Below are 25,144 nucleotides of genomic sequence, written 5' to 3'. Positions count from 1 at the left end.
GGGGCGGGCTTACGCCCGGCAATGGTAACTACGCACGAAGGTTTGTTATCGCACGTGCCTCGAATTATTACGTATTATATGGTATGCACGTATGTAACGTGTCACTTATATCAATATAATACCACCCGCATATGCGCCTGGGAGCGCAGGGCCTCACTAGTACACCCACTCGAACGAGAATATAATAAGGTAATTTATTTTTTTTTAAAAAAACATCCAAGGAATAGAGCAACAATTCTTTTTTTTTTTTTTTTTTTTTTTAAGGGGAAAAAAGTAGATGAGTGTAAATTAATAATTCATGAATTTTCTCCATTAAAGGAAAAAAAAAAATTCATATTCTTACCAATGCTAAGTTATATAATAACTGTATTGTTATATGACTACCAAGAACTACATATATATATTTTTGTTAACCGCACGAATGTTTTAAATACCTACCTACACGTGCGTATATACCTCTATGCATACATGTATGCAAAAACGTCCTTTGTACCAAGAATTATCACTCATCTGACGCGCGTCATAATTACATATATAGGAGGAAGAACATTGCTCTCATATACACGTTTGTGGGCGCATGCATTGGTGTATGTTCCCTCAGGCTTACATGCGTTCATGCGTATTTTTATATACCCCCTTTGTTGCGCCAGCTCAATATTACAAGAAAACGCGTCGAAATTATCGCACGCGAAAGGTACCCACGTACGTAGATATATATATTCAAGAGGAAGGAACTCTCGTTTTATTTCCACGCCTATTCGAAAGTGAAGAAAATCCGCGCGAGGCACGCAGGCCAGAATTAAGTTAACTCCCCGGGGGCGCAGCCGAAGCTCTGTTATTATGTCGTATATGCGGGCATATATATATGAATACGGAAGATTATCTGTTCAGCATTTAAAACTATGAGCTATAGCTTCTTACCATTTGTGCAGATTTGTTTAACATCGACCTGATTTTACTAACCATATATATTTGCTTCGTCCACCAGCCCCCTTCACACTGCGCGCAGCTACCTGTTTCTATTTTTGTGCACCTGTTGACCGATTTTGGATAATCCACCCAATTGCAACGTGTACCAGCGTACTGCCGCTCGGCCAAGGTGTCGTCCTTTTCCACGTTTTCCCCTTTTTCCAAGTTGGCCTGCTTTTCTCATTTTTATCACATTTCCCCCCTTTGAAAACCTAAAATGAATATTAATGAGAAGGATAAATTGGCTGAGCAGAACCTAGAAACGCTAGATGTAACCAAGTTAACCCCCCTGAGTGAAGATGTCATAAGCAGGCAAGCCACAATCAACCTTGGTACGATAGGGCATGTGGCCCATGGAAAGTCAACACTTGTTCATGCTATATCGGGGGTGCACACAGTCAGGTTCAAGCACGAGAAGGAAAGAAATATTACCATAAAATTGGGGTATGCAAATGCAAAAATATATAAATGTACCAACCCGGATTGTTTACCCCCAGAATGTTACAAATCATACGAAAGTAGCAAAGAAGATGATCCAATATGTCCTCGTGAAAATTGTAACCATAAAATGAAATTACTAAGGCACGTCTCCTTTGTTGATTGTCCAGGACATGATATTTTAATGGCAACCATGTTAAACGGTGCAGCAGTTATGGATGCAGCTCTGTTACTGGTTGCAGGGAATGAGTCCTGTCCACAGCCCCAAACATCAGAACATTTAGCTGCCGTCGAAATTATGAGATTAAAACATATTTTAATTTTACAAAATAAGGTAGAATTAATTAAGGAAGAACAAGCCTTAAAGCAACAGGAAGAAATTAGAAACTTCGTTTCTGGTACGGCTGCTGATAGTGCACCAATCATCCCTATCAGTGCTGTTTTAAAGTACAACATAGATGTAGTATGCGAATACATAGTTACACAGATAAGTATACCAAAGAGGGATTTCATATCCTCCCCGCATATGATTGTTATTCGATCATTCGATGTTAACAAACCTGGGGAAGATATTGAAACATTACAAGGCGGAGTTGCAGGAGGAAGTATTCTACATGGGGTGTTAAAAGTAGGGGATAAAATCGAAATTCGACCTGGTATTATTTCGAAAGACGAAAAGGGAGAAATTACCTGCAGACCTATCATATCACAAATATTGTCCATGTTTGCTGAAAATAATAATTTAAAATATGCTGTCCCGGGTGGACTAATTGGAGTGGGTACACGAATTGATCCCATTTTAACAAGAGCTGATCGATTGGTCGGTCAGGTTATTGGCCATTTAAATAAATTACCAGACTGTTTTGCAGAAATTGAAATTTCTTACTATTTGCTGAGAAGATTATTAGGGGTGAAATCCCAAGATGGAGAAAAAAATACAAAAGTGGCAAAATTAAAAAATGGAGAATTCTTAATGATTAATATTGGGTCCACTTCCATCGGGTGCAGAGTTACAGGTATTAAATCTGAGCTAGCCAAGTTAGAATTAACCGGCCCGGTGTGCACAAAAATTGGGGACAAAATAGCCCTAAGTAGGAGAGTCGACAAGCACTGGCGTTTGATTGGATGGGGACAGATCAACAAGGGCAAGCCCCTCGAGCTGCAGGAGCCAATTTAAGCGAACCGAAGGTCAACCACCTATTAACGCGGAAGGGCATTTGTGCATAGACATGCATAATATAATATATGCGTCTTACCCCTGTGTGCTGCACACCCCCTTTTTCCCCAGGGTGACCCCTATTTTTGTTTAAACTTTTCTTTTTAATTTTTAATACTCCATACCATGCCAAATGATTTTTATGAAAAATTCCAAAGCTTCTTAATATATATGTATATATCAACTCGAAAGGAATGACTTGTGTATGCACATGTGCGTGCGTATGTATATGTATTCATGTGAGATACTCCAAAAATTTGTTAAACACATAACACAGCTGCATAGTTTATTGTGCACTGATTTTAATTTTAAAATTAAAGAAAGATTATATATTTTTTCTCTTTTTTGTGAAATAATTAAATGTGGGAAAAAATGCCACAAATGGGCGCTCCTCCCCAGTTGTACATGTCAGTGGAAGTACACTTTTGCAAAAAAAAAAATAAAAGGCACATGGGTGTGATAGTACACACGTGTAACAAAAGAGTGTTGATGGTGTATAATGTGTTAGTGAAAGGTGACACGTTCGCAAAGGGTTATATAAAATGCGAGTGCACATGGGCATATTTTGCATGTACGTGTGCAAGTATATATGTATGCGTGCCAACCCCCCAATGCAATGTACCACAAGACATGCGCTAAAGCGCTGTTGAAAATGTGAACTAAAAAACGAAATATAAAAAAAATTAAAAAAAAAGAACGAAAGGGATTCATAAAAATTGTCATTTTTTTGGCACAACTTGGAATAAAACGTTACTCATAAGGTGGGCAAGCGACACAACAACTGTGTACATACATATATATATAACGAAAAAGGATTAGCCTAAAAGTATAAGTAAAATCACAATTGCATTCCTTCAAAAATTAACACATTTAACACAAGCATAGATGGAGGAAAGGAAGGTCCATAAGTTGTAAAGGTGGAGGGCTTTTTAATTCACTAAGCTGATCTATGCATGTGTTTACATATATACCGCGTGCACACTTGTTTGTTTAAAAGGGGGCAGGGGGGTAGGCACAAACGCACGCACAGTTATATGCTTATTTCCATATCTGTGTGCGTAGCAGTGGGTCAAAAAAAAATAAAATAACAGTTTGTAGTGCCTTCTTTTTTTTCTCATTCCTTTGAGCTAACGTAGGATTCCTCCAACTATGGGCCTGGGAGAGTACACAGACCTGTGTGTGCACATCTGTTACCACGTTGCATACCTGCATAAATCGTCTTGCTCCCTATTGGGGAGCCTCATAAATCTTCCTCCGTTACATGTTTGCAAATTCAAATGAACGGTTTTTGCATACGGCCGCGTAATACATGCCCGCTTGGCAAACATTTTAAAAAATAAATTCTCGCTTTAACGTTATTATTGACTGCATAGGATTTGAAAATACAAAGTTAAAAAATAAAAAGTATTTATTCGAGTCATTCACTTTGTCAAAGGATAAAAAGTTGACGTGGACGTTTCTGTCTTTGTCGATCTTTACGCTGAACTTCCTGTTGGGGCTGAGGTTGTCGTATATATACTCGTACGATCTGAAAGGGGGGCACAGGAGAAAGTTTACATTTGCGGCTATGTAAAAATACGCACAAGAACATTGTACATGCACAATGCACAGGCGTATACACACGAACGCGCAAACAATATCACGCGTGGGCCCAAACCCCGCACGCAGCATTACTTGTCCTTGAAATTAAAAATGGGCGTAAAAACGTTGTTGTTGTATTTTAGGGAAAGGCACACCGAGCCGTCATAGTCATTCTTGTTGTTGCGCTCGATTATTATTTTGTTGTTGAAGCTTATGTTGTCACCGTATTTATTGTAGTATTCGTACAGTTTGCTCTCCAAATTTACAAGTGCCTTCTCATTTTTGAAGTCGTAATTTGCATTTACATAAAAATTGTCAAAAAACTGGAAAAAACTCACCCTTTTTAAAATATCAATCGTGTTGAATTCCCCCTTGATGATCGTGTTGTATGCATTTGCGTATGCATTTATGTACACCACCTTTGGTAGTTGGTACACAATGTTTGCACCCACGTTGCTATTTTTTAACAGAGGAATGTTCACGTCAAGTCCTAATTCGTCCACACAAAAAAAGTTATTTTTATTGAAATTTAAAAAATTGGTGAAAATTTCTTGGTGATCTGCTAGGCTGGCGCCAGCGCTCTTTCCACTTTTGTCCTGCTCCCCCTCTTTACTTTCCTTTTCACTAACTACAACTTTAACAGGTACATCTTCGCTTTTCTCCTTAATGCTGATATTTGCGTAAACGCTTAACCTATCTTTGTACAATCTCTTCCTTAATTTGGTGTATAAATTTATTTTTCTGATATTGTCTTTTAAGTACTTATCCGACTTCAAAAGACTCAAGGTGTTGTAAAAGTCTAATATATCTTTTTTTATTTTATTTGAACTCAACGTATATTTTTGGCTTCCTATTTGTAAATTTATACATGATACATTATTCAACAGAAAAAAAACGACAAAAAAGAAATATGCTATGGACATATTTGCTATTGTGTGTGACATCAAGGATTGTACAGGTTTGCAAAGGAAAAAATTCTTACAATATTTTTTTTTTTTCTTTTTTTTTCCGCTTCTTCGCCTTTATTTTCCACTTTCGCTTGTTTCATAACACACGATTTACGTTCTTCCTCTTTTCGAAATACACTTCATAAATACTCATCTAGAACAAACAGAAGAGTTCTTTTGTGTACGTTTTTTTTGTTTCCCTTTGTATCGTCATACATAGTGCTTCTTTATCACATTGTGTGAAAAAAAGGGGAAGAATGAGGCAGGAAAAAAAAAAAATTGTACTAGGGAGAAATTAAAAAATAAAATTGTATGCATGAACTTGTTCTTGTAAGAGAAAAAGGAAATATTGCTTCCATAATCGACTAACAAAATAAAAATCTAAAACATTGCAAAAAGGTTAAAAGTGTACGTTCTCGTTCATACATTTTGTACGCGTGAAAGCAAGGAACTGCGATGAGAAATGTGTTTCCCTCATTCTGTGTATATGTGCCGTGTGAGATATGCACGCGGGCATGTATATGCTCTCATGTATTGTGCTTTTTTCGTGCCTTTTTCGTGCCTTTTTCGTGCCTTTTTTGTGCTTTTTTGTGCCTGTTTTGTGCCTGCCAGAGTTTCCATCGGTCGACTGCAAAAATCTGCACATCTCAAGCAGGTCAGCATTGTCAGCCTTTTTTTTTAATTAGCTTATACCTTTTTTACTTGGGAATTTTTTCTTATCCTTCCAGAAACGAAGTGCTGAAGAAGCAATATGAACAGAACTGACAAATATATTACATGTTCAAGGGTGTCACCATTAATGGTATGGCAAGATCCCCATGCATATCTGCGTTTTTATGTGCGCATGGCATGAGCACGACGTTTGTTTCCTCCATTTCGTTTCACTTCGCTTCATTGCGTATCATTCCGTTTGCTCTTACGTCCCTTGCACATATGTCATGCGCAAACATAACGAAACAGTTAAGTGACAACAGCTGGGGAGTAATTTACTAATTTTTTTTTTTTTTTTCCCCTTAAATTCTTCATTTTTACAAAATGTGTGAAATGTTTACCTTTGCGCGGAAACCAACAGTTAAGGTGGCAAGGTATGCATTCCTGCAAATATGCTGATATTGGCTTATACACACATGCCCGTGCGTAAAATGGTTCATAGTGATGACACCCCGTGTAGACGGAACAGTGGCGCTAAATAGGGAAAGACGTTTATTCCTCGGGGGTATTGTCATAAGTACATACATCCCGCAAATGGATGAGGGTGTCTATATCGAGCATGTAAAAAGCTGAAATGTTTCAAAAATAATTTAAGGTGGTGCATTTATTCCTTTTCCCAACCAAAAATTATGATGCTTTCCGCCGCCCTATTTAATGGTGAACGTAAAATTGATGATAAAATGGCAAGCCGTTCGGTGAAGTGATTAATGTATGGATGTGAAGACATGTACATACAGAGGTTTAATGGCCGGACGTGGCTGAATATATTTTTAAACCGCTGGTTGCTAACAGTTGGTCTATGTCAGTGGGGCGTGTCCCTATACACGTGTGCTCATTTATGTGTAAAGAAATGAACATTCCTATGTTATATGCGTTTTCTTCACGGAGAGGAGATTACCAAAAAAGGGGGGAGCAAATGAAGAAAGGCACACATATATACAACGAACTCAGCAAAGTGTTTCTTTTTTTTTGTTTTGCAAAAAATGTGAAAAAAGGAAATAAATATCAACACGTGGAATGATATAACATCCCCTTTCTTTACGCAATGAAAATTTCCCAAAGTGTTAAATGTGTGCGAAAATCCCCCCCCCCCCTTGTACAATCTCCTTCACCAAAACGAACATATAATTTGAAACGCTGCGAGGTATACGTTACGACGCAACGTGTAACTCGTATGATAATTCGTTCACCAGGGAACACAACTTACATGTCCAGTAGTATCATATGTTAAATTACAACTTGAAAAGTCTTATAAAGGTAAAAAAAAAAAAAAAAAAAAAAAATGCATAATACTGTCGTAGTGAAGAAAAAAGCACAAAATTGTAAAACGGCAATATTGTATGTTAAAGTAGATGTTTGTTTAGTGCAGTTCGATCTCGCTTTCACGTTTTTCTCTTTATTTTAAATTTCATTTTGAACAATTTATTTTTTTAAACGTACCGTACTTTGCACCTATCCCAAATCAGACGCGATTACCATTATGCAGACGTACGTGGTGGCGATTATAATTTTTTTCTCCCTTTTCGGCGAGGAAAATTTTAGTTCCGTATACGCACTGCAAACAAAAATGGCAGCAAAAGGTGACAAAAAAGGAAACTCACAAAACGCTAATGAGGAGTGAATTCACCCGAAAGGAGCAACTAAACAGTGTTCATTCCCGTTGCCCTTTTGAACGCACGCAAAAGTGAAAGAAAAAAAAAAAAAAAAACATTCACCCGATTGCCCATTTCATTCTTTTTTTTGTCTAATTGTGCACAGACATGTGCGTACGTACACACGTATATAAGCATCTACACACATGTGTACATGCCTACACGCGCGGCAAAATGTGCAATGAAGCCATGCTGTGCCTTTGTGCCTCTACATTTACGCCTCTAAGCGCAACGCTCGTCCCTTTAAAGATAATGCTTTACGTTGTAAAATTATAGAACCCCTTATTTTGCCGCTTCTCACCTGTGTTATCTACCTCCGCGTACATGTGATAATGTGCATATATTGGAGGGCGCTCCATTGTCCACACACATACATTCGGACATATGCCTGTGTATCTGTCCCCATTTATGCACACCACAAACAGTAGCCTTCGAAATTTAGTTACGAAAGGCACTGACCATAGAGGGTGGAAATGTCATTTGTCGCACTGCAAATGAATTGTCTGCATATTTAAGCAGTAGAAATATTACCCGAAATTTTTGCTTCTCGACTATCTATTTCTTTCTGTAGTCGTAATCTTTTTTTTTCGCTCTTTCTCCCCTTAATGAGGTTCCCTTTCTGCTGAACAAGGAGAGAAAACTTATTTTATTTTTTTTTTTCCCATTACTTCTCCAAAAATTATGTTTAACTATGAAAGTATACTCATTAACGAAGATGCTGTATCAGGTTGGGAAGACACAAAGAAGTGTGCCTTTCATCGCACTTCTTTTTTTTTTGTCCTATTTTAAATGCTCCCCCTTAAATTCTTTTTTTTTTTTTTTACTATTCATTTACCTGTAGGAATGACCATAGAAGATGTAAAAAGGCTGAAGCCGTACTGGAATGTACAAATAGCTAATTTTAAGGACAGGTGCGAATTTTCCACAAGGGCAGTTATAAAAGGGGCTGCTCACAAAATATATCCGATCATGTAAAAATGCAGTGCCTCCTGAAAGGACACGTCCATGAGTATACATGTACCAACACATATTATTATAATTCTCTTTTTTTGTGCCCCCTCAGCCCGAACGAGCCTGTTTTCACCTTATTGCAAATGGCAATCCTTCTGAACAAGAAGACCATCGTTGGGTACTTACTAGCTAGGCGCGGGTTGGATATTAATGCCCTCAGTAGGAACAACCAGACCGCTCTGATGATTGCATGCGAAAAGAAGGTGGGAAAGTACACACGTGCATCTTTGCATATGGACAGATGTCCACATGTACAACTGAACAACTACATATTTGCGCTCCCGTATAGTGCGTATGGGGCGGCTAAATAGCTAGAGAAGCAAATTTCACAGATGACGTATTTTCTTTTCATTTTCTCAAGGTACCACTGGACTGGATTGAAGCGATATTAAAAAAGGGAGGAGATCTGGGAATAAATATAAAAGACGATTTTGACGAAACCGCCCTGGACAAATGTGGCTATAACTCGAAAGGTGCCCAAAAAATTAGGGAACCAGTTGTAACAGTTCTATACATATAACCCCACCTTTTTATGCGCTCACTTCTATATACGATTCGGTTTTATTTCCCCCTCGGATGTGCCAACACGATATACTTGCACTTAAACATTGCACCTAATTTATCCCCACTTATACCGACTTCCTCTTAAATTTCTCCCCCCTTTTAGCCTATCAATTACTTCTGAAGTATGGAGCCATCGAAAATGTAAATCAATTAAGAGAAAAACATGAAATGTGTGCTTACCAAAGATAAAAAAAATAACGGCGTATAGCACAGTTACTGTGTTAACATACTATATACTTCAGTACAATTTTGCCTCGTCCTTTTGGCTTAATTTTTTTTTTTTTTTTTTTTTTTTTTGTTTTCTCCCCACCCCTCTTAAACGTGAAGAAGAGTGCCATCCGGATGAAAGACGATATGGTATTATCAGACCTATTTAAGCTCGAAATGGGTTTATTCAGATACGTACTTGAAAAAATGGAAGGGCAACCCCATACGTCCTATATGTGTACACACAGATACAAGCTACGCCCTTTGTACGTATGTCCATAGAAACCCCTTCCATATGTGCATATTCACATGTGCTTTATTCATGCAGGCTAAGCAGTCGAAATACGGTGAAAGTTTATGGCTCAATGTGTGTGGATGCGGAACCAGATATTACAAATAAATCTTTTCAGATTGGTAAAAGCAAAACACGAGTTCCTCCTTTTGTAAGAATTAAGTTAATAAGCGATTGGGTTAAATGTCGAATTGAGTATGGGCACTTTTATCACGTCTATGGCGCGTATATCCTTCCCTTTACACGTGGAAGATTCCCATATAAGTTTCCGTACACATTGCTTATCGTGTTCCCCCATTTTTTGTTACCTTATTTTATTCGCCCCCTTTTGATGATAATTTGTGTTTAATGTATTACCATCAGTTAAGGGACTTTCGAATAAATTCGTCACTATTTTTTTTTTTTTTTTTATTTCCCCTTTTTTCCATTCCGTCTTCCTGTTCGTATTCCCAGTGTCGACGTGTTTATAAGAAGAATGGGGCTGCCCGTATTTGTGTTACATTTTTTAAGTCTGCTTGGTAATTTTTTTAAGTTGTTATTACGCTTTACACGGTTGATCAGTTCGGTGGTGTGTATCTACATGCGCGCATGTGTGTCCGTACGTCAGCACTCATGGATATTCCCCCCGGTTGCGAATATAATTCTTATGAAAATTAATTCCTAAGGCGTTCGCGCAGATTCGTGGGGAATTACTGCCGTTAGCTTAGTGCTGAGCATATGAGTAATTTTTTTTTTTGTTATTTTCCAGTTAGGTTTTTTTCCCGTTTATTTTACACCAGTTTATTAATTTTTTGCCCGTCATTTGCTATACGTACAACAGGCATCCGTAACTCACGAGTCACTTTGCCGCTTTCCCCCCTATAGCCCATTGCACACGGATGGGAAAATTCATAATTTCTGTAACAATGAAAAGTGCTGCTCTCTTTTTGCAACGTGAAAAAAATATATGCACATATGTATACATATACGTGATTACATGTAGTTATGTGTACACGTGATATTGATGCCCGCGGTGTGCTAAATAAATGCCGCAGGAAAGATTGAATTCACTTATATGCTCGATTTTTTTTTTTTTTTTTGTTCTTCAATTTTGCCGCCGAAAAGGGAGGCAAAGTAACGATCACGCAAGTAGAGGAGAAGCAACAGAGTATACATGTTTGTAAAACATGTAGGCACGGAAAACACGTTTGATGCATGGCGAGGCGAATGCATAAGCAAATGCATGTCATGTATGCTTAAATAATAATATTCGGTACATGTATACATATGCGCATGCGCAACGTTCTCTTGAAGGAAAATAACGTACTCGCATTTGCGCATGAGGAAAAAAAAAAAAAAAAAAAAGGCAAAAGGAACCACTATCCATTAAAGAAACAATACAAAACGGAAAAAAACCAAATGGCCAAGTGCCTCAACATTTCTAAAAGGTTAAGTACGAAATTATCGTGCGTTTTTGTGAACATATTTATGAATGACAAATTAAGGAAGGTGTTATAATTATAAAAATAAAAAGCGGAAATGAATTAAAATTTGTCTGTAAACGGAAAATTTAGCTTGATATTTCAAGTGAGATATTTTTTCCCATAAGAAAAGAACATTACGAGGAGAAGAAGAGGTATGCACGCATGGATGTACATATGGGCGAACATACGGACTTACATATGGACGTACATATGGATGTACCTATTTGTAATTACATGCGCGCGTACGGGGTTATACTTACGTGAATATGTACACTTATATATGAAATAAAAAAGAAGAAAAAAAAAAAAAAAAGAGGCTTTTAAAAAGTATATCGACATGCCTGACCCCCCGCAGCTTCCCTATGTACCCGTTAATTACTGCGCATTCCTCCCCACAACACAAATTAACTTATGATTTTATGTGGAAACCTCCGCATGCGTATGAACGCATAGACAGAGGGGCACCGTAACGTATGTACAACTGGATACATTTGCCTACGCGCAAGGTGACTTACGCCCAAAGGGGGGTGGCAAAATTGGACGCGCTGATTATATACATATGTATATGATTACATAGGCGTATAAACTTGCGGCGTCTTCTGCAAAACACCAAATCGTACTTAACAGATCCCCACTGAAATGCGCTTCACCGCCGTATCGCCAAACATGATGTAACAATGGGGGCACTCTTTCAGCCAATAAACCAAGTGAAATTCACAAATGTTGCTATAGTGAAGTATAAGCACAAGGGAAAAAAGTTCGAAATTGCCTGTTACAAGAATAAGATAATCGACTGGAGGAATGGTAAGCCGCGCCTTCAGGATGGGGACGAGTATGAAAAAGGAAGAGAGAAAAGATTTCCCTTTACTCGCACGCTGTATGTTCATATGGTCGACACACTGCACCAGCTTTACATTCCACGTATATTCTGCGCACATCCTTCTTACTTCGCCTCCCCCCGAAGGAACCGAGCTCAACATAGACGACGTGCTGCAGTCACACTTAATTTTTACCAACGTGTCGAAGGGAGAAATAGCCAAAAAGTCGGAACTAAATTCTTGCTTCAACTCGGATAACAACTATGAAATATGCAAAACGATTTTAGAGAAAGGTAATGAATTGGGTCCATCCTCCATGTTCGCTTTTGCATTAAAATAAGGTGGCCATTGGAGGCCCCTCCAAAGGTTACGCCAACTTATAAAACAATTTGTTCCTCCCCTTATAGGCACCCTACAGATAAGCAACAAAGAGAGGTCAATTATGAAGGAGAAAATTTACAAAGACATGATTGAGATTCTGCACGAAATGAGTGTGAACCCCCAAACGGGTTATCCCCTCTCAACCAACATGATAGAAAGTAAGTCCCAGCAGGGGAAGGCATGTCATCACATACATATGAATATATATATGTTTATACATGTATGCACGTGGGAGGTACTGCTAACCGTTCCCTCCCCTAATGGCTGACACACCATGCTAATTCAACCACCCCCCACACAGGCATGGTGAAAAACATTGGCTACAGCATAAACATAGACGATAGCGCCAAGAAGCAGGCGCTAAAAGTTTTTGACATGTTAAGTAAAGAATATGATGATGTTATTCAACGGGCATTTATGCGGATCCAAATTATTTGTGACGATCATATAAAAGACGACGTAATAAAATTTCTTAATAGCAATAATGCAATCATAGAAGAAGAAAAATTAACCAACAACGTTAAGAGGGAGGACAATGTAGATGCTGAAAGTAGTCACGTGCATGATGAAAACGACGCGGTCAGCGAACCAGCGAAGGAAGAATTTGCAGAAAATGCAAAAGTGATTAGCAATTCACTCGCTGAGGATAGTGCGGGCAACAACGCCAGGGGGAAAGATGAAGATGAAGAGGAGGAGAAGTACAGCCACGAAAACGTTATTGATCAGAATGCAAACAAGAGAGAAGACTGTAACAACGATGCAGATAGCACGCACCTGAGTAACGATCACAAAGAAGCCCCTGTAGAGGACAGTCCCCCATCTAAGTCGAATGAACAGACACACAATGACAACGCGGAAGATGAGACGAGTCAAGAAACTCGCAAAAATTACACAAATGATGAGGAAAAAGGGGAAATTATTTTGAAAGAAGAAATAAAAAACCCGTTACACAGCACCCCCAACGAGGAGGGAAAAAAAAATAAAACAGGTGAAATCTACCCACAGCAGGATGAAAAGGCAGAAATCGATCCCCTTACCGATGATATAAAAGTAAAAACAAAACAAAAAAAGAATAAACACGAAAAAGAAAGGAAGGATAAAAATACGGAAATGCATAAAATTGTATTTTTGTGCTACCCGTGTGTGTATAGATGTGTGGACGCTTTTACCAAAAAATATAAGAAAAGCTGTTCCAGCAAAATTCTGAATAATAACGTTAAGATAGCCACCTCGAATAAGAAGAAGAGGAACAATGCGGAAAATTCAGTGACAGTTACAAAGGCGGATGCGAATGACGCAATGGGGAGGACAACTAAAGGCAAGGACGACCGCCAAATGGGGGGTGACAACCTAAACGGTGGTACAAGCAGCAAGGGCAATCGTAAAAGGGGCAACGCCAAAGGCAACAGTCGCCGGGAGGAAGAAGCCAATCACGACGCTGCAAAGGTGAAGAACTCAGGGGATGTGCGCACTGACCACCCCGACCATGCTAACAAGAGCACTAACAGGAACGATGAGGACAAAGTTATCAATGACAACGCCAACCACAACAACTGCAATAGCAGCAAAAACGAAGACGCTACAAACGCCGCACAACAGAAAAGCAAGGAAGAGCCAAGTGACAAGCCAAACAGCGAAAGCGTAATCATGTGCACAAGTTGCTTGACGAAAATTGAAAAAAGCAACTACAAGCTGCACTGCAGAAGTGACTTTCATGTGTATAATGTTAAGAGGAAGTATAAAAAGCTTTCCCCCATTACGCTGGAGGAATACGTCGAAATAGACTTTGACGTGGCGCACTTTCACGTTGATATGTGAATTGTGTCACACTCAGAGCGGAAAATTAAAAAGTAGCGGCAATTTTTTTTTTTTTTTTTTTCTGTATCTTATTTGAAAATTGTTTCAAGCATAGGTGCATTTTTGCACATGTATATATAATATGCAAATTTTTTCAAATTGCTTTTTTTTTTACCCATTTGTGTTGATAAATATGTAGATTTATTCCTGTCCATGTTGTGGCATGAATATGTGTACTTCTCTGGAGGTACACCTGTATGTACACACGCATGTACGTATATGTGTACGTTGACATGCTGACTATTCATTTGTAAACCGAATTAAATGCTTTATAGACATGTATTTATTTTTATCAAAAAAAAAAAACAAATAAAAAGAAAACCGCAATAATGAATTAAATCATTATTCATCTTCCGAATCGTTCTCCGTTGTTATGTGAATATGACTCCTTCTCATTGCAATTTTATTGCCATCCCTTTTTTATGCTCATTTGTGTAAACAAAAATTGTCCCCTCTAACTTTTTTGAGGCAAATAAAAAAACATTTCTTTAAAATATCAATTAACCAAATAGTGTGCCTGTAAGCAACACCATTTAATGAGATGCTCAAGTGTTTCTCATATGAGATAAAAAGAAAGTAACCTTTTTTTTCCCTTTCCAATTTGATGCACCCTCCTATCCAGTTTTGATCACCCGTTTGGTCATCAACGTGTGTATTTATGCACACTGAGAAGAACTGTGCAAGCGCAACAGAACATATCGGAAAGAAGGCGCGTTCTCCCACGTGCTATATGGGCCAAACGAATACGAGAGAGAACCCTTCCCCACACAATGGAAATAAAACTGAACGTAGTATTCAACGAAGTTTTATTGATGAGGACGGAGGAACATGGCATAGAAAATCACGACAAAGTGTTTGTCGACAAGCAGCAAAATGTCCTATGCGTGCAATGCATGAACAAAATATTTTTCAACAAATCCCCCTTATATAAAAAATATGCGTTGTTTAAAAGTGTGAATGAAATATACTCCATAAAGAATTGCCAGGACTTTCGGTACCACTTTTCCTTTTTCCTGTTAGATCACACTTTGTTTCTGTCAAATACGTTTAGCTATTTGGAGGGTACGTCGGAAAGGGGCGTCAATGAAAATGGTAGCGATGGTGAAAATGGTGACACCTGTACTGATTGGCAGCTGCGTAGAAACTTCTACAGGGTCAGAAAAAGCAACGGAGGCAAAAACTCCAACGGAGGAGGTGGTGGGAATAAAAATTGTTATGCCCATGCGGCCAATAACGAATTAATCACTTTGGCCACCAATGCATGCAAAGAATTTCTAAGCACCTGCTCTGAAGATCTCTGTAACATTTTTAAGGATGCAATATATACCTGTGTACTTGTGAGGTTAAAAAAATTCTCTACCAATGAGAAAAAATATTTTTATATTTTTAAATTGTTAAAAAAATTAATGGATGAGGTAGCAATTATACACACTACATTGAAGAACGAATCGGCAGTCATTGAAGAATTTATAAAGTTGTTCGTGCAGAATTATTCTATATCTGATGATTTGAAAAACGAGAAAAAGGGCAAGGATTGCTCTTCCTTGGGGGACCGAAGCATTTGCCCAAATGGGGGAAGCACCGACGATGGTGGTGTCGAGAGTGAAAATGGCACACGTGAGGATTCCTTCAGTGACAACCACCGCCATGGCAACGGCAACGTTAACCGCAGGCATGACGAGGGGCTCCTCCTCACGCTGCAAATTATTTACAAACTGTGGGGGGACAATTCGCTATGGCAAATTAACAAAGAATTGCTAAAAAACTTTTTTTCGAATCTTATCAAACATTTTAAATGCACCAATAAGAACACACACTTGTGTAACTACTACATAGAGTTCATTTATATAATTACGAAAAATTATAATGACATAAGTTATTTTTTTAATACCATAATTTTTGGTACCCCCGAAAAGTTCGTACGAGAAGGCAAGAAAAGTCGCGAAGTCCCTCTTGTCCCTCACGCACGTTGCAACACCTCCTGTTCGAACGACTGCGGTAGCCAACATCGCATCCAACATAACAGCCAACATCGCAGCACTAGCAACACCCGCAGCGGCAGCGACATCAGCTGGGGCAGCCAAAGCAATACCCTCCGTGACCACTCCTGTTCTAACCAACTGTGCGGGAAAAATGACGAACATTTTGAGCCTTTCCAGACTGACACACCTGGCCAATTTTTTAAACGTGGCCAGAATAATTCGAGTGAAAATGGTCTTGAGCAGAGTCAAATCGAAAATAAGCAATGTCATCAGGAGGGCGGGAATATTTTCCAACCCAAAGGCAGTGAAGAAAAATATAACGAAAAATACGATAAGGAAGCCCAAATAAAATTCGAAAATGTGAAATCGGTGCGTGTGCAAGGGGGCAAAACCCGGTTGAAGACGTTTTGCCGAGGTAGAGGGAACAACACATGTGTAGATGAGTGCGACCAACCGGATCTGCACTTCGCACAGGAGAGTCCCTACAACAGTGACTCATTTTATCACGCTACATCATCCGAAGAGGAAAATTTCAATGCATTGTTTGTCCAAGAAAAGGAAGAAAACAAGTCGGGTTTCCAATCATCGCAGGGGATTAACAAATTAGGGAGATGCACGGATTATGGGCAAGAATTCACCTACGTGAATAATTATGGGGAAAGCACCAATTGCAAAGAAAGTGCTGCGTATTATTGGCACCCTTTTGGAAGAGAACGCAGTGGGGATGAAGATCGAGTATCGAATGAAACAGCGGCGAGGAAAGGTGAAAAGCAGCTCTCCAAGGTGCGTTACTACGATGATATGAATTCCACCACACACAGCGGTAGCAGCGGCCCTGTGCTGAATTACTGTGACAGTGGCAGCACGACTGGAGAGGGTTCAGCATGGATTGAAGCGAGAGAAGGGTTGAAAATGCTGCAACAGTTGGAGCAGTTTGAAGAGCATGCACCGTTGGAAGAGCTTCCCCTATTGGAGGATCTTCCAAATTCTGAATCGGGCGAAAGGCTGCAACTAATGGAACAGTTCGTCGGGGGGGACGCAGAAGGGTGCCCCGGCATATACAAAGGAGGAAAAGAAAAACACGAAGAGATAAATCATTCCAGGGGGAGAAGCAGCCCAAGCATATTCTCCAAAACGTCCAACACCGATTCGGACACGGAGAATGAGAAAGACACCCTCTGCGCGGAAGAGCGATATGAAGCAGATTCTGGCAAGTGCAGCAACAACACCCCTTTGAGGATACCGAAGAGGAGGGAAAACATCCAAAATTTCATCACCCTGTGTAATAACTTACAAGAAACACTACTAAACAATTTTTGCAAAGATACTCAAATGAAGTGCTTAGAAATATTTTACAAATTCTGCAGCATCGACAAAGCGATTGTTAATATTATTCTGTCCAACACGTCCCTCATAGAATGGGTCTTCGATTTTCTGTCAAACACAAAATATGAATGCTTAAGAGAAAAGACGTTGAAATTTTTGGTTACCTTTTTTATTCACAATTCTCTTTTTGCTCATACCCATGCTCATTATATGATTGATGTACTGATCGACATAATTTTGAAATACGTAAATAAAAGGTACAGTGCGTATAACCAGATTAGTGATGATTATTCGAACTTCTTTAACTTTTTAAAGGCCCTTAATATGCTCATCGATGGGTCTCACTCGTCACTAAATATTTTTCACGTGTTTAAAATTGTAAATATAGTTTCCTTCCTGGTGGTTGTATCATCCCCCGATACTGTTCCTAAGAGCGTCAAAGAAATCGTCGCCTTTTTTGAAGATTTTATATTCGAAAAGGAGGAGAAAATCCACAAGGACAGTTTAAAAATGAAACAATACGAGGTGGATAAAAGGGGTAACAATGAAATGGTTTCTCTGGCAAACAAGGAAGTGTTGTCCACCTTTTGTATGAAAGAACAACCTGACGTGCTGGATAGGTTTACTAAACAAAAACGCAACACTGGGGATGGTTTCTCCGATGAAATGGAAACGCGGCACTCCCTCCTCGGCTATACCCACATTAGGAACATAAATAAGGAGAACCCCATTTGGGGGAACAACCTAAAGGGAGAGAAGCCAAGTGATGCCGCTCCCCTTGATGAAAGAAGGAACCAAAAGGAGGAGTTAAACAATCAAATGAACAAAGTCTACATAGCCAACATTTCAGCCCTTTTTAGAGTCCTCAAAACAGCTTTAAAAATAATGAAAATGGTAAATGTGAACAAAACAGATGTTTACGTAGAACTCATTTTTAACGAGCAAAATGATTACCTATACAATGTCTCTGTAGCGGTCATGAAATTGCTCTTCTCCTTAATATATATCCTAAACAAAAATGAAAAGTTTCTAAACAACCTAAAGATAATTGATGAGCAGGGGGACACAGACAATGGAAGTGACTTACAAGTGTTAACCTTCGTAAAATTAACACTGTACTTATTTATCGATTTGCACACTTTTTTTAAAAAGACTGTTAAGCAGAGTAACCACCCTTTCGATAAGGATATCATTTACTTTATTAAATTTTTATACCTGTCCTGCATTTTTATTTTTGAAAATATATGTATAAGAAAGAAGCTCTTTCGGAATGTAAGCACCAGTTTGTTCTTCTCCTCCTTCTTCACCCCCTTCTTTCACTTACTATCTGGTGTTTTAAACCACGTGGAGGAAATTGCGCCATCCCCCGTAAGAAAATCACGCAGTGCAACGAATTGTGAAGAAGTACTACCGTCTCGATACCACGATGAATGCGTAGCGAATGACGCAGAGGAGTCTGGCGCACTAAAGTTTGAAATGTACAAAAGGAAAATGAGGAAGGTCTTGATGAGGAGCAAGCCCTTCACCCTCTTTTTTCAGTACACCTCCGGCAGGAATTATGGTAAGGGAGTTTCGCGCAGTGGGGGGTTTTCTCTGCTAATAGATTGTTTAATCGGTTAACGGATTGCTTGCCGAACCGCATCGCCATTCCCCCTTGTGCAGACCCCGAGTGTCACAGAATCCTGGAGATGCTCCTCCACGAAGAAGACGGAACGCCCAAGGAACGGGAAAACCTGAAGGACATTTTGATCGAAATAATCAGCAAGCACGACTTTTATTTTGCGAAAGTTCTACACTTCAATTTTAACGACAACGGGGGCATCATCGAAACGGTCATCTACATATTGTACCTCTGTGTAACGTATGATAGGAAATTTATTGAGAAAAAGCTAGCTGTCACCAGGGAGGACAATTATGTGGAAAATATTTTTTCATTTAACGATTATGAGGTTAATATTAACCCGCTCTTCCTATTCATGTCTCTATCCTATTCCTACTATTTTATAACCAAGGAAAAAATAGCATTCGTTTTTAAGTGTATCCGAAAGGAGATGCATAAAATTGACCTATCTGCATGGCTGGATATTAAGAAGATTAAAAATATTTACTTAGCCTTTGACTGCATTTTCTCCCTAAAAATTAGCAACACCACTTATAGCAACTACTTCTCCTTCATCATTCACGTGATCAAATTGGAGCTCTCCTTGTACCCGTCCAACCAGTCGGCGCAGGTGGACCTTAAAGACCAACGGGATGAACAGGACCGGCAGGATCGACAGGATCAGAGATTTTACTTGTCCATTTCGAAAAATGGGGTAAGTTACACCCTTCGGAGGGGGAAGGGAAGCTAAAAAAAGAATCCCAGCGGCGTGAAACAAATTTTGTTCACATCCTGACATGTGCACGCATATTGCTGGGGATTCTATCCTGAGTAATAGTCCCACCATGGGTTGTCTCACCATGGGTTGTTTTACCATGTGTTACCCCTACCTGAACCTCAGGATTTGGTGCAGAAGATTTTCCAAAATGTAGAAATGAACACCATCGAAAGTAACCTCGCCATATATGTATACTATTTGATAATAAAGTTACGGAAATATTCCGCAGATCACTATAAAACTATGAGCTTATACAAAATGATGAACGCTGTCATCAGGCACATGCACACAGTTGTAAATACGCAGGATGAAATTGACGACATCTTCTGTTTTTTTTTTATATTTTTCGAAAATCTGGAAGCATATGCACAGACGGATATTTTTAATATAATCACCTTGTTGCAGAAATTGACGTATTATGTTAAGGCTTCCTTAGCCAGTTATTTTGGAAAGGAAAACGAAAAAGCAAGGGAAAAAAGCAGCACTGGGAAGGAAGGCGATGATGACGTACTCCACGCTGATCTCAAATTTGAAAATTTCTTCTTCTATTTTATTATAAATTTAATTCTATTCTGTAGGAAATATAAGCAAATTCAAAACATCAATGTGTTGTCTTCCTCTATAGCTCTGATAGAGTTACTTCTGTATTGCATTCAGTTTAGCAATAACTATTTTGTGAGTTTATCTTTCTTCATATTATCTCTTCTCATTTTGCCTTTACCCGAAACGCCACAAAAAAGTTCCTTCTTACTTATGACTGTCTCTACATCATTTGACAAATGTGCCGACGAGATAATCCCCTCAGATGACAAATTAGCTGAACAGACTGATTGCAGTGCTGGCCGAGAAAAATATGTCATTAGACGGAGTTTGTTTTTTCCCCTCGTCAACAGTGCAGACGTCATGATCAGAGTTTCTTCCCTCTCGCTCTTGCTATGTTTGCTTCTAACCAACGTAATTTATTAATCACCTACTTAACTGCGTTTGATCCCGTTCGTTTTTACTTACATCGGTTCGAAGTACGCAGTGAAGACGCCTGACCAGATGACCAGCTGAACAGCTTCACCTCCAACATGCTCACATATGGTATACTGCTTGACGTGCTTTTCCCCCCTTCGGCAGGACGTTCTCCTGGTGGAAGACGAGGCCCTAGGATTCTTCATCACCCTTATTAATAGCTCCTATTTAAGCGTTAAATAGATTTTACACCCCCTCAGATATTAATGCCTTGATAGGCAAACCGAGAGGGCACCTCAGCATTTACACGTGTTCCTCTAACCATTGTGGGGCTCCTGATAATGCCCACAAATGTTGCGACTTTATTTTTTTACCCCCTTACTGACGCAAATTTCCCCTCTTTTTTTCTCACCCCATTATTAGGAGTGGAATGAAACCATAAACGATTTGCTCTTCGCCATATTCAACGTCCTCCTACTTTCCTCCACTTTGAATTTACAAACCAAGTCCTTTTGCTTTAACTTCATTTATTCCTTTCGGCCGTTTTTCTTAAGATTCATATTGCGCTTAAATAGGGATCAGAAAATTATTATCCACAAGTTGTTTTTCCTCCTCATAGTGAGTGCCCCACAATTTGGACAACAAATTTGCTCTTTTATTTGCGCAGCTTTGGTTAATCAGAGGTGTTACTCCTTCAACACACCGCAGAAATATGCCCCCCTTATTTGGGAAAACGCTTTCTGAGTGTGTTCACAGACTGATTTTTCTGTGCCTCCCTCCGGCAGACAGTTAAAATAAAGCCCTTGTGGTTCGACTTGAAGGTCTACGGGGAAAGGGTACTTAAACGCAGGGTGTGCGCCGGCAAATCCTCAGCAATATATATTACTACATATATGTTAGTACATACATATATTTGTATATAATTACGCACTCCCCCTTTTGCCCCCAGATTTTGAAGATCATTCTGAACGTTGTGACCAAGAAGGACCTGGACCTGGCGACGTTTCACTGCATATCCTCCCTTGCGTACGAGGTGATTAGCCATGCGCAGCAGTTCTGTTCGACATACCCATTTCGCCCCTTCACACCTTCTCACCTTTGCACCTTGGCACCTTGGCACTACTCCTTTTCCGTTCGATAGGCCTTCCTCTCGAAGGGATATAAAACGAGGGGTCCTTACCAAAGCGGTGGTAATACTGGCAAGCAATAATATACTTGCAGTTGAACGACAAAACGGAATGAGCGATGCAATGGTCCCACGCCCAATTCTGCACACACCCTTTCCACTGCAGCAAATAAAAACGTCATAGACAATTTGGAAGAATACCTGGAAACGTATAAAAAGAATGTTAAGGACAACGATAGGGATGATATTTTCCACACCTCCTCTTTTAGCAAATTCAAATGTAATTTTAAAAAATGGACTGGGAAAAAAGGGAACAAAAGGGGAGAAAACTAAAAAGTGTTAGCTCATTTGCATTTCCTTTTTTTGACATTTTTTTCCCCCCCTTTTGCAGGTAAACACATTGACGATGACGTCGTTTTGGCTATTTTAAATGCGACAAGGTTGTTGTTATATCGATAAAAAATTAGGGACAAAAAAAAAGAGAAAAAAAGGGCAACAACTAAATGTACACACAATATTGTTTAAAAATTGTCATTAATTACATAATATGCTTTAAAAAAGAAAAAAACTGCCTTATATTGCGCTACACCGCTGGCGGGGTGATGCATTCAAAAATGTTACTTAAAACAAAAGGCAGGTAGACGATCTAGCATGAGCAGATAAATATATTTATGCGCATGCCGACGGATTATTCTAGTTGTCATTTATATTGTTGTATAAATCTACATTGAGTTCGTCCACGTTTTCGTCAAACTTCCTCTTGTAAGACAGCACTTTTTTATATATTATTAAGAGAAAGAATAGCAATATGAGGTTAATGAGCCTGTAACGGGGGAGGGGGGCAAAGATAAGAATTCGCCCAAAGTGAGACAAAGCGGGCAAAACAAAACAATGTAAAGTTCTGCATTGCAGCGCAGCGCAACCTTTACAGTCACCTTATCGGTGCCAACTTACTGTATATATAGTATAAAGGTGTTTCCTATCTCCTCATCGTCATAATACAAGGACCCATAAAAAAGTATTAAGAAAAACTCAAAAAAGCGAAAATTGATTAGTAACTTGCTGAGTCGCACCACCCTCTCGTTACTATAATTTCTGCATTGAATTAAAAAAAAAAAAAAAAAAAAAAAAAAAAAAATATGAAGTCAGGAAAATGGTACATTTGTTCGCTTTGCATCATGTCCGCTTCTAACCTGTTCGTGGAGTGCAATATAATAGACAGGGGAGACACCAAAATTGATGAGATGCCAATAATTATGTTTTTAAAAATGTGCGTATCGAAGGCAATGCACACGCATATGGTCATAATCTGCAGTGGGGTAAAGAAAATATATACATATATATGTTGCTAAACTGTTGCATTACAGCTAAACTGTTGAATTGCTCATACAAGCACTACGCTCGCCTGCGCTGGCGAACTTTTCCTAAAAGTGCTACCAACCTGAGAGAATATAAAAACGAATATTTTGAACGGGTTAACTTCGTACGTTTCGATGATGAAGAGAAATGTGACTATCCTTATTTGCGAGTCGATCAGGTAAAACAGGAACACGGACACTGCGGTGCGTGGGGGGGAATACATGCAGGAAGTTGGTGCCAAAAGAGAGTGCAATAAACGCATGGGGAATATTGGCCCGATGCGAACGCGTGCGAGAATGGCGAAACCTTACACAGGTACTTCTTAGTTTTGTTGTTGGACAGCTTAAGCAGGGGATACGTCCTGAACGTGTTCTGTATGTTTAGGATCATCGAAATTATAAAAATGATAGCTATCGACAGGGAGCAAAATATCCCCCTTAAAAAATTCAGGACTATTAGGGAACTGTCATTATAGGTGTAGTCTAGCGTGCCTGCAGGTGGGGAAAAAAAAGCGATGCTTTATGGTAGTTACGCCTTTGCTCGAATGGGTGAATGTGCGCCTCCTTGTTCCCTCACAGTGTCCAAAAGGGTGGCACACAATTATCTACACGTCTACATATCTGCACATCCATCCGTTTTGCCATTTGTCTGCGAGCTCAAATCGGCGCTTCGTGTTTTCTCTCTGCATGAGGCACGTGGCACCCCACTTCTGGGCATTACTTTTTATAAAAACACTGTCATACTGAAATATAACAATGTTGTAGCAAATGTAAAGAAAAGGCAGGTGCGAAAGGGCAACCGACATGAAGTGGTATTCTTGAATTTCTTCCGACAGGAATAATTTGTCATAGTTTTGGTAGCACTGCAGGGGGGGTTATGCGCGGGGGCGGAAAAAAAAATAAATATACACACATACGTATATACATACATATGTACACATGTATGTATGCATGATGACACAACAAGTTGTAGGCCCACATTCCAGCGACGCACTTATTCACGCATTGCCCAAAGAGACTACCTCCTACTTACTTGTGTGTATAAATGAAATCCCAAAAATGAAGACAAGGAAAAAATAAACTTTTGGTCGTAAACGTTCAGGATGGCCAAGTAGGTCCACAGGCACGTTTGTGTTAGGAGCAGCAGGAATGCCGTTACATTATAGGAACTGAAGGGGGGGAAGGGAAAAAACAGTGCTGACATGTAAAAGCGTTACATGTAATGCTATGCGAATGTGCGTGGAAAACCACCTCTACTCAGGATTATATCAGCACATGCACATGCTCATGCATGTGAGGGCTTCCTATTACGGAATGACCCCCCTTGTTCATTACCAGAGGTAAAATTTAACAGCTAGCAGCAGCGTAAAGAGAAGGCTTAACACATTAAGTATGACAATTAATATGATTAAAAATTTGTTTATTTTTATGTGCTCTTTTTTTGCGTTCGTGTCCAACGTGTTATCACTAGTTATGTTACTTTTTATAATAAACATTTTATTTACCAAATATTATATGCAAAATTGGTTCATGGGTGGTTATCACGTCGTTTCTGTGTTTACATATGTCAGTCTGCACGTGTCACTTGGGGGGATGATGCGTATATAATCTGTCTGCCGCTTCGATAATTAGCTTAGTGTGCGTCCCCCCCCAGCGACACGTGCACTCAATGGGTACAACTGTCCCTACGTCTTGTTCATGTATCCCTCCTTGTTACTTGGTACAGTCAAGTATCCGTCGTTTGGCACATACGTGTGTATACATTTATGAATCCCCTCGTGGGTTCAATTTAGGCCATCTGCGCAGCTAGCTTCCTTACTACCATCGAACGAAAAAAAAGTAAATTCCCCAAAATTTTATATCGTACGAAAATATTGTCTTCCAAATGTGAACTTTTACATATTATATTT

The 25,144-nt window shown here is 39.3% G+C and overlaps 6 protein-coding genes across 6 annotated transcripts; 4 read left to right on the top strand and 2 right to left on the bottom strand.

Moving 5' to 3' along the window:
* Nucleotides 1–1,186: 1,186 nt before the first annotated feature.
* On the top strand, nt 1,187–2,584 carry PCOAH_00050290 (Eukaryotic translation initiation factor; the record flags this gene model as incomplete). Its single annotated transcript, XM_020061811.1, has 1 exon — nt 1,187–2,584. The coding sequence occupies one exon, from the start codon at nt 1,187–1,189 to the stop codon at nt 2,582–2,584; it is 1,398 nt and encodes a 465-aa protein (XP_019917295.1).
* Nucleotides 2,585–3,946: 1,362 nt separating this feature from the next.
* On the bottom strand, nt 3,947–5,127 carry PCOAH_00050280 (Uncharacterized protein; the record flags this gene model as incomplete). The annotated part of the gene is made up of 2 exons (XM_020061810.1): nt 3,947–4,151; nt 4,298–5,127. The coding sequence occupies 2 exons, from the start codon at nt 5,125–5,127 to the stop codon at nt 3,953–3,955; spliced, it is 1,029 nt and encodes a 342-aa protein (XP_019917397.1).
* Nucleotides 5,128–7,856: 2,729 nt separating this feature from the next.
* PCOAH_00050270 (Ankyrin-repeat protein) lies at nt 7,857–9,696 on the top strand (the record flags this gene model as incomplete). The annotated part of the gene is made up of 7 exons (XM_020061809.1): nt 7,857–8,241; nt 8,356–8,425; nt 8,578–8,728; nt 8,887–8,998; nt 9,193–9,230; nt 9,417–9,446; nt 9,625–9,696. The coding sequence occupies 7 exons, from the start codon at nt 8,196–8,198 to the stop codon at nt 9,694–9,696; spliced, it is 519 nt and encodes a 172-aa protein (XP_019917264.1).
* A 2,032-nt stretch (nt 9,697–11,728) lies between these two features.
* PCOAH_00050260 (Uncharacterized protein) lies at nt 11,729–14,068 on the top strand (the record flags this gene model as incomplete). Its single annotated transcript, XM_020061808.1, has 4 exons — nt 11,729–11,855; nt 12,016–12,162; nt 12,277–12,408; nt 12,552–14,068. The coding sequence occupies 4 exons, from the start codon at nt 11,729–11,731 to the stop codon at nt 14,066–14,068; spliced, it is 1,923 nt and encodes a 640-aa protein (XP_019917369.1).
* An 809-nt stretch (nt 14,069–14,877) lies between these two features.
* On the top strand, nt 14,878–22,335 carry PCOAH_00050250 (Uncharacterized protein; the record flags this gene model as incomplete). Its single annotated transcript, XM_020061807.1, has 10 exons — nt 14,878–18,976; nt 19,078–19,730; nt 19,917–20,747; nt 20,916–20,984; nt 21,174–21,368; nt 21,536–21,601; nt 21,700–21,783; nt 21,892–21,940; nt 22,043–22,156; nt 22,268–22,335. 10 exons carry the CDS (start codon nt 14,878–14,880, stop codon nt 22,333–22,335), a joined length of 6,228 nt encoding a protein of 2,075 aa, XP_019917426.1.
* Nucleotides 22,336–22,569: 234 nt separating this feature from the next.
* On the bottom strand, nt 22,570–24,730 carry PCOAH_00050240 (Uncharacterized protein; the record flags this gene model as incomplete). The annotated part of the gene is made up of 8 exons (XM_020061806.1): nt 22,570–22,699; nt 22,831–22,971; nt 23,070–23,185; nt 23,318–23,433; nt 23,547–23,726; nt 23,956–24,097; nt 24,268–24,403; nt 24,570–24,730. The coding sequence occupies 8 exons, from the start codon at nt 24,728–24,730 to the stop codon at nt 22,570–22,572; spliced, it is 1,122 nt and encodes a 373-aa protein (XP_019917162.1).
* Nucleotides 24,731–25,144: the final 414 nt, after the last annotated feature.

Source organism: Plasmodium coatneyi, chromosome 13 (genome assembly GCF_001680005.1).
Source record: "Plasmodium coatneyi strain Hackeri chromosome 13, complete sequence".
In the NCBI taxonomy this organism is placed as follows: Eukaryota; Apicomplexa; class Aconoidasida; order Haemosporida; family Plasmodiidae; genus Plasmodium; species Plasmodium coatneyi.
Note: the sequence above shows the minus strand (reverse complement) of the source record. Positions and strands in the feature narration are given on the sequence as shown.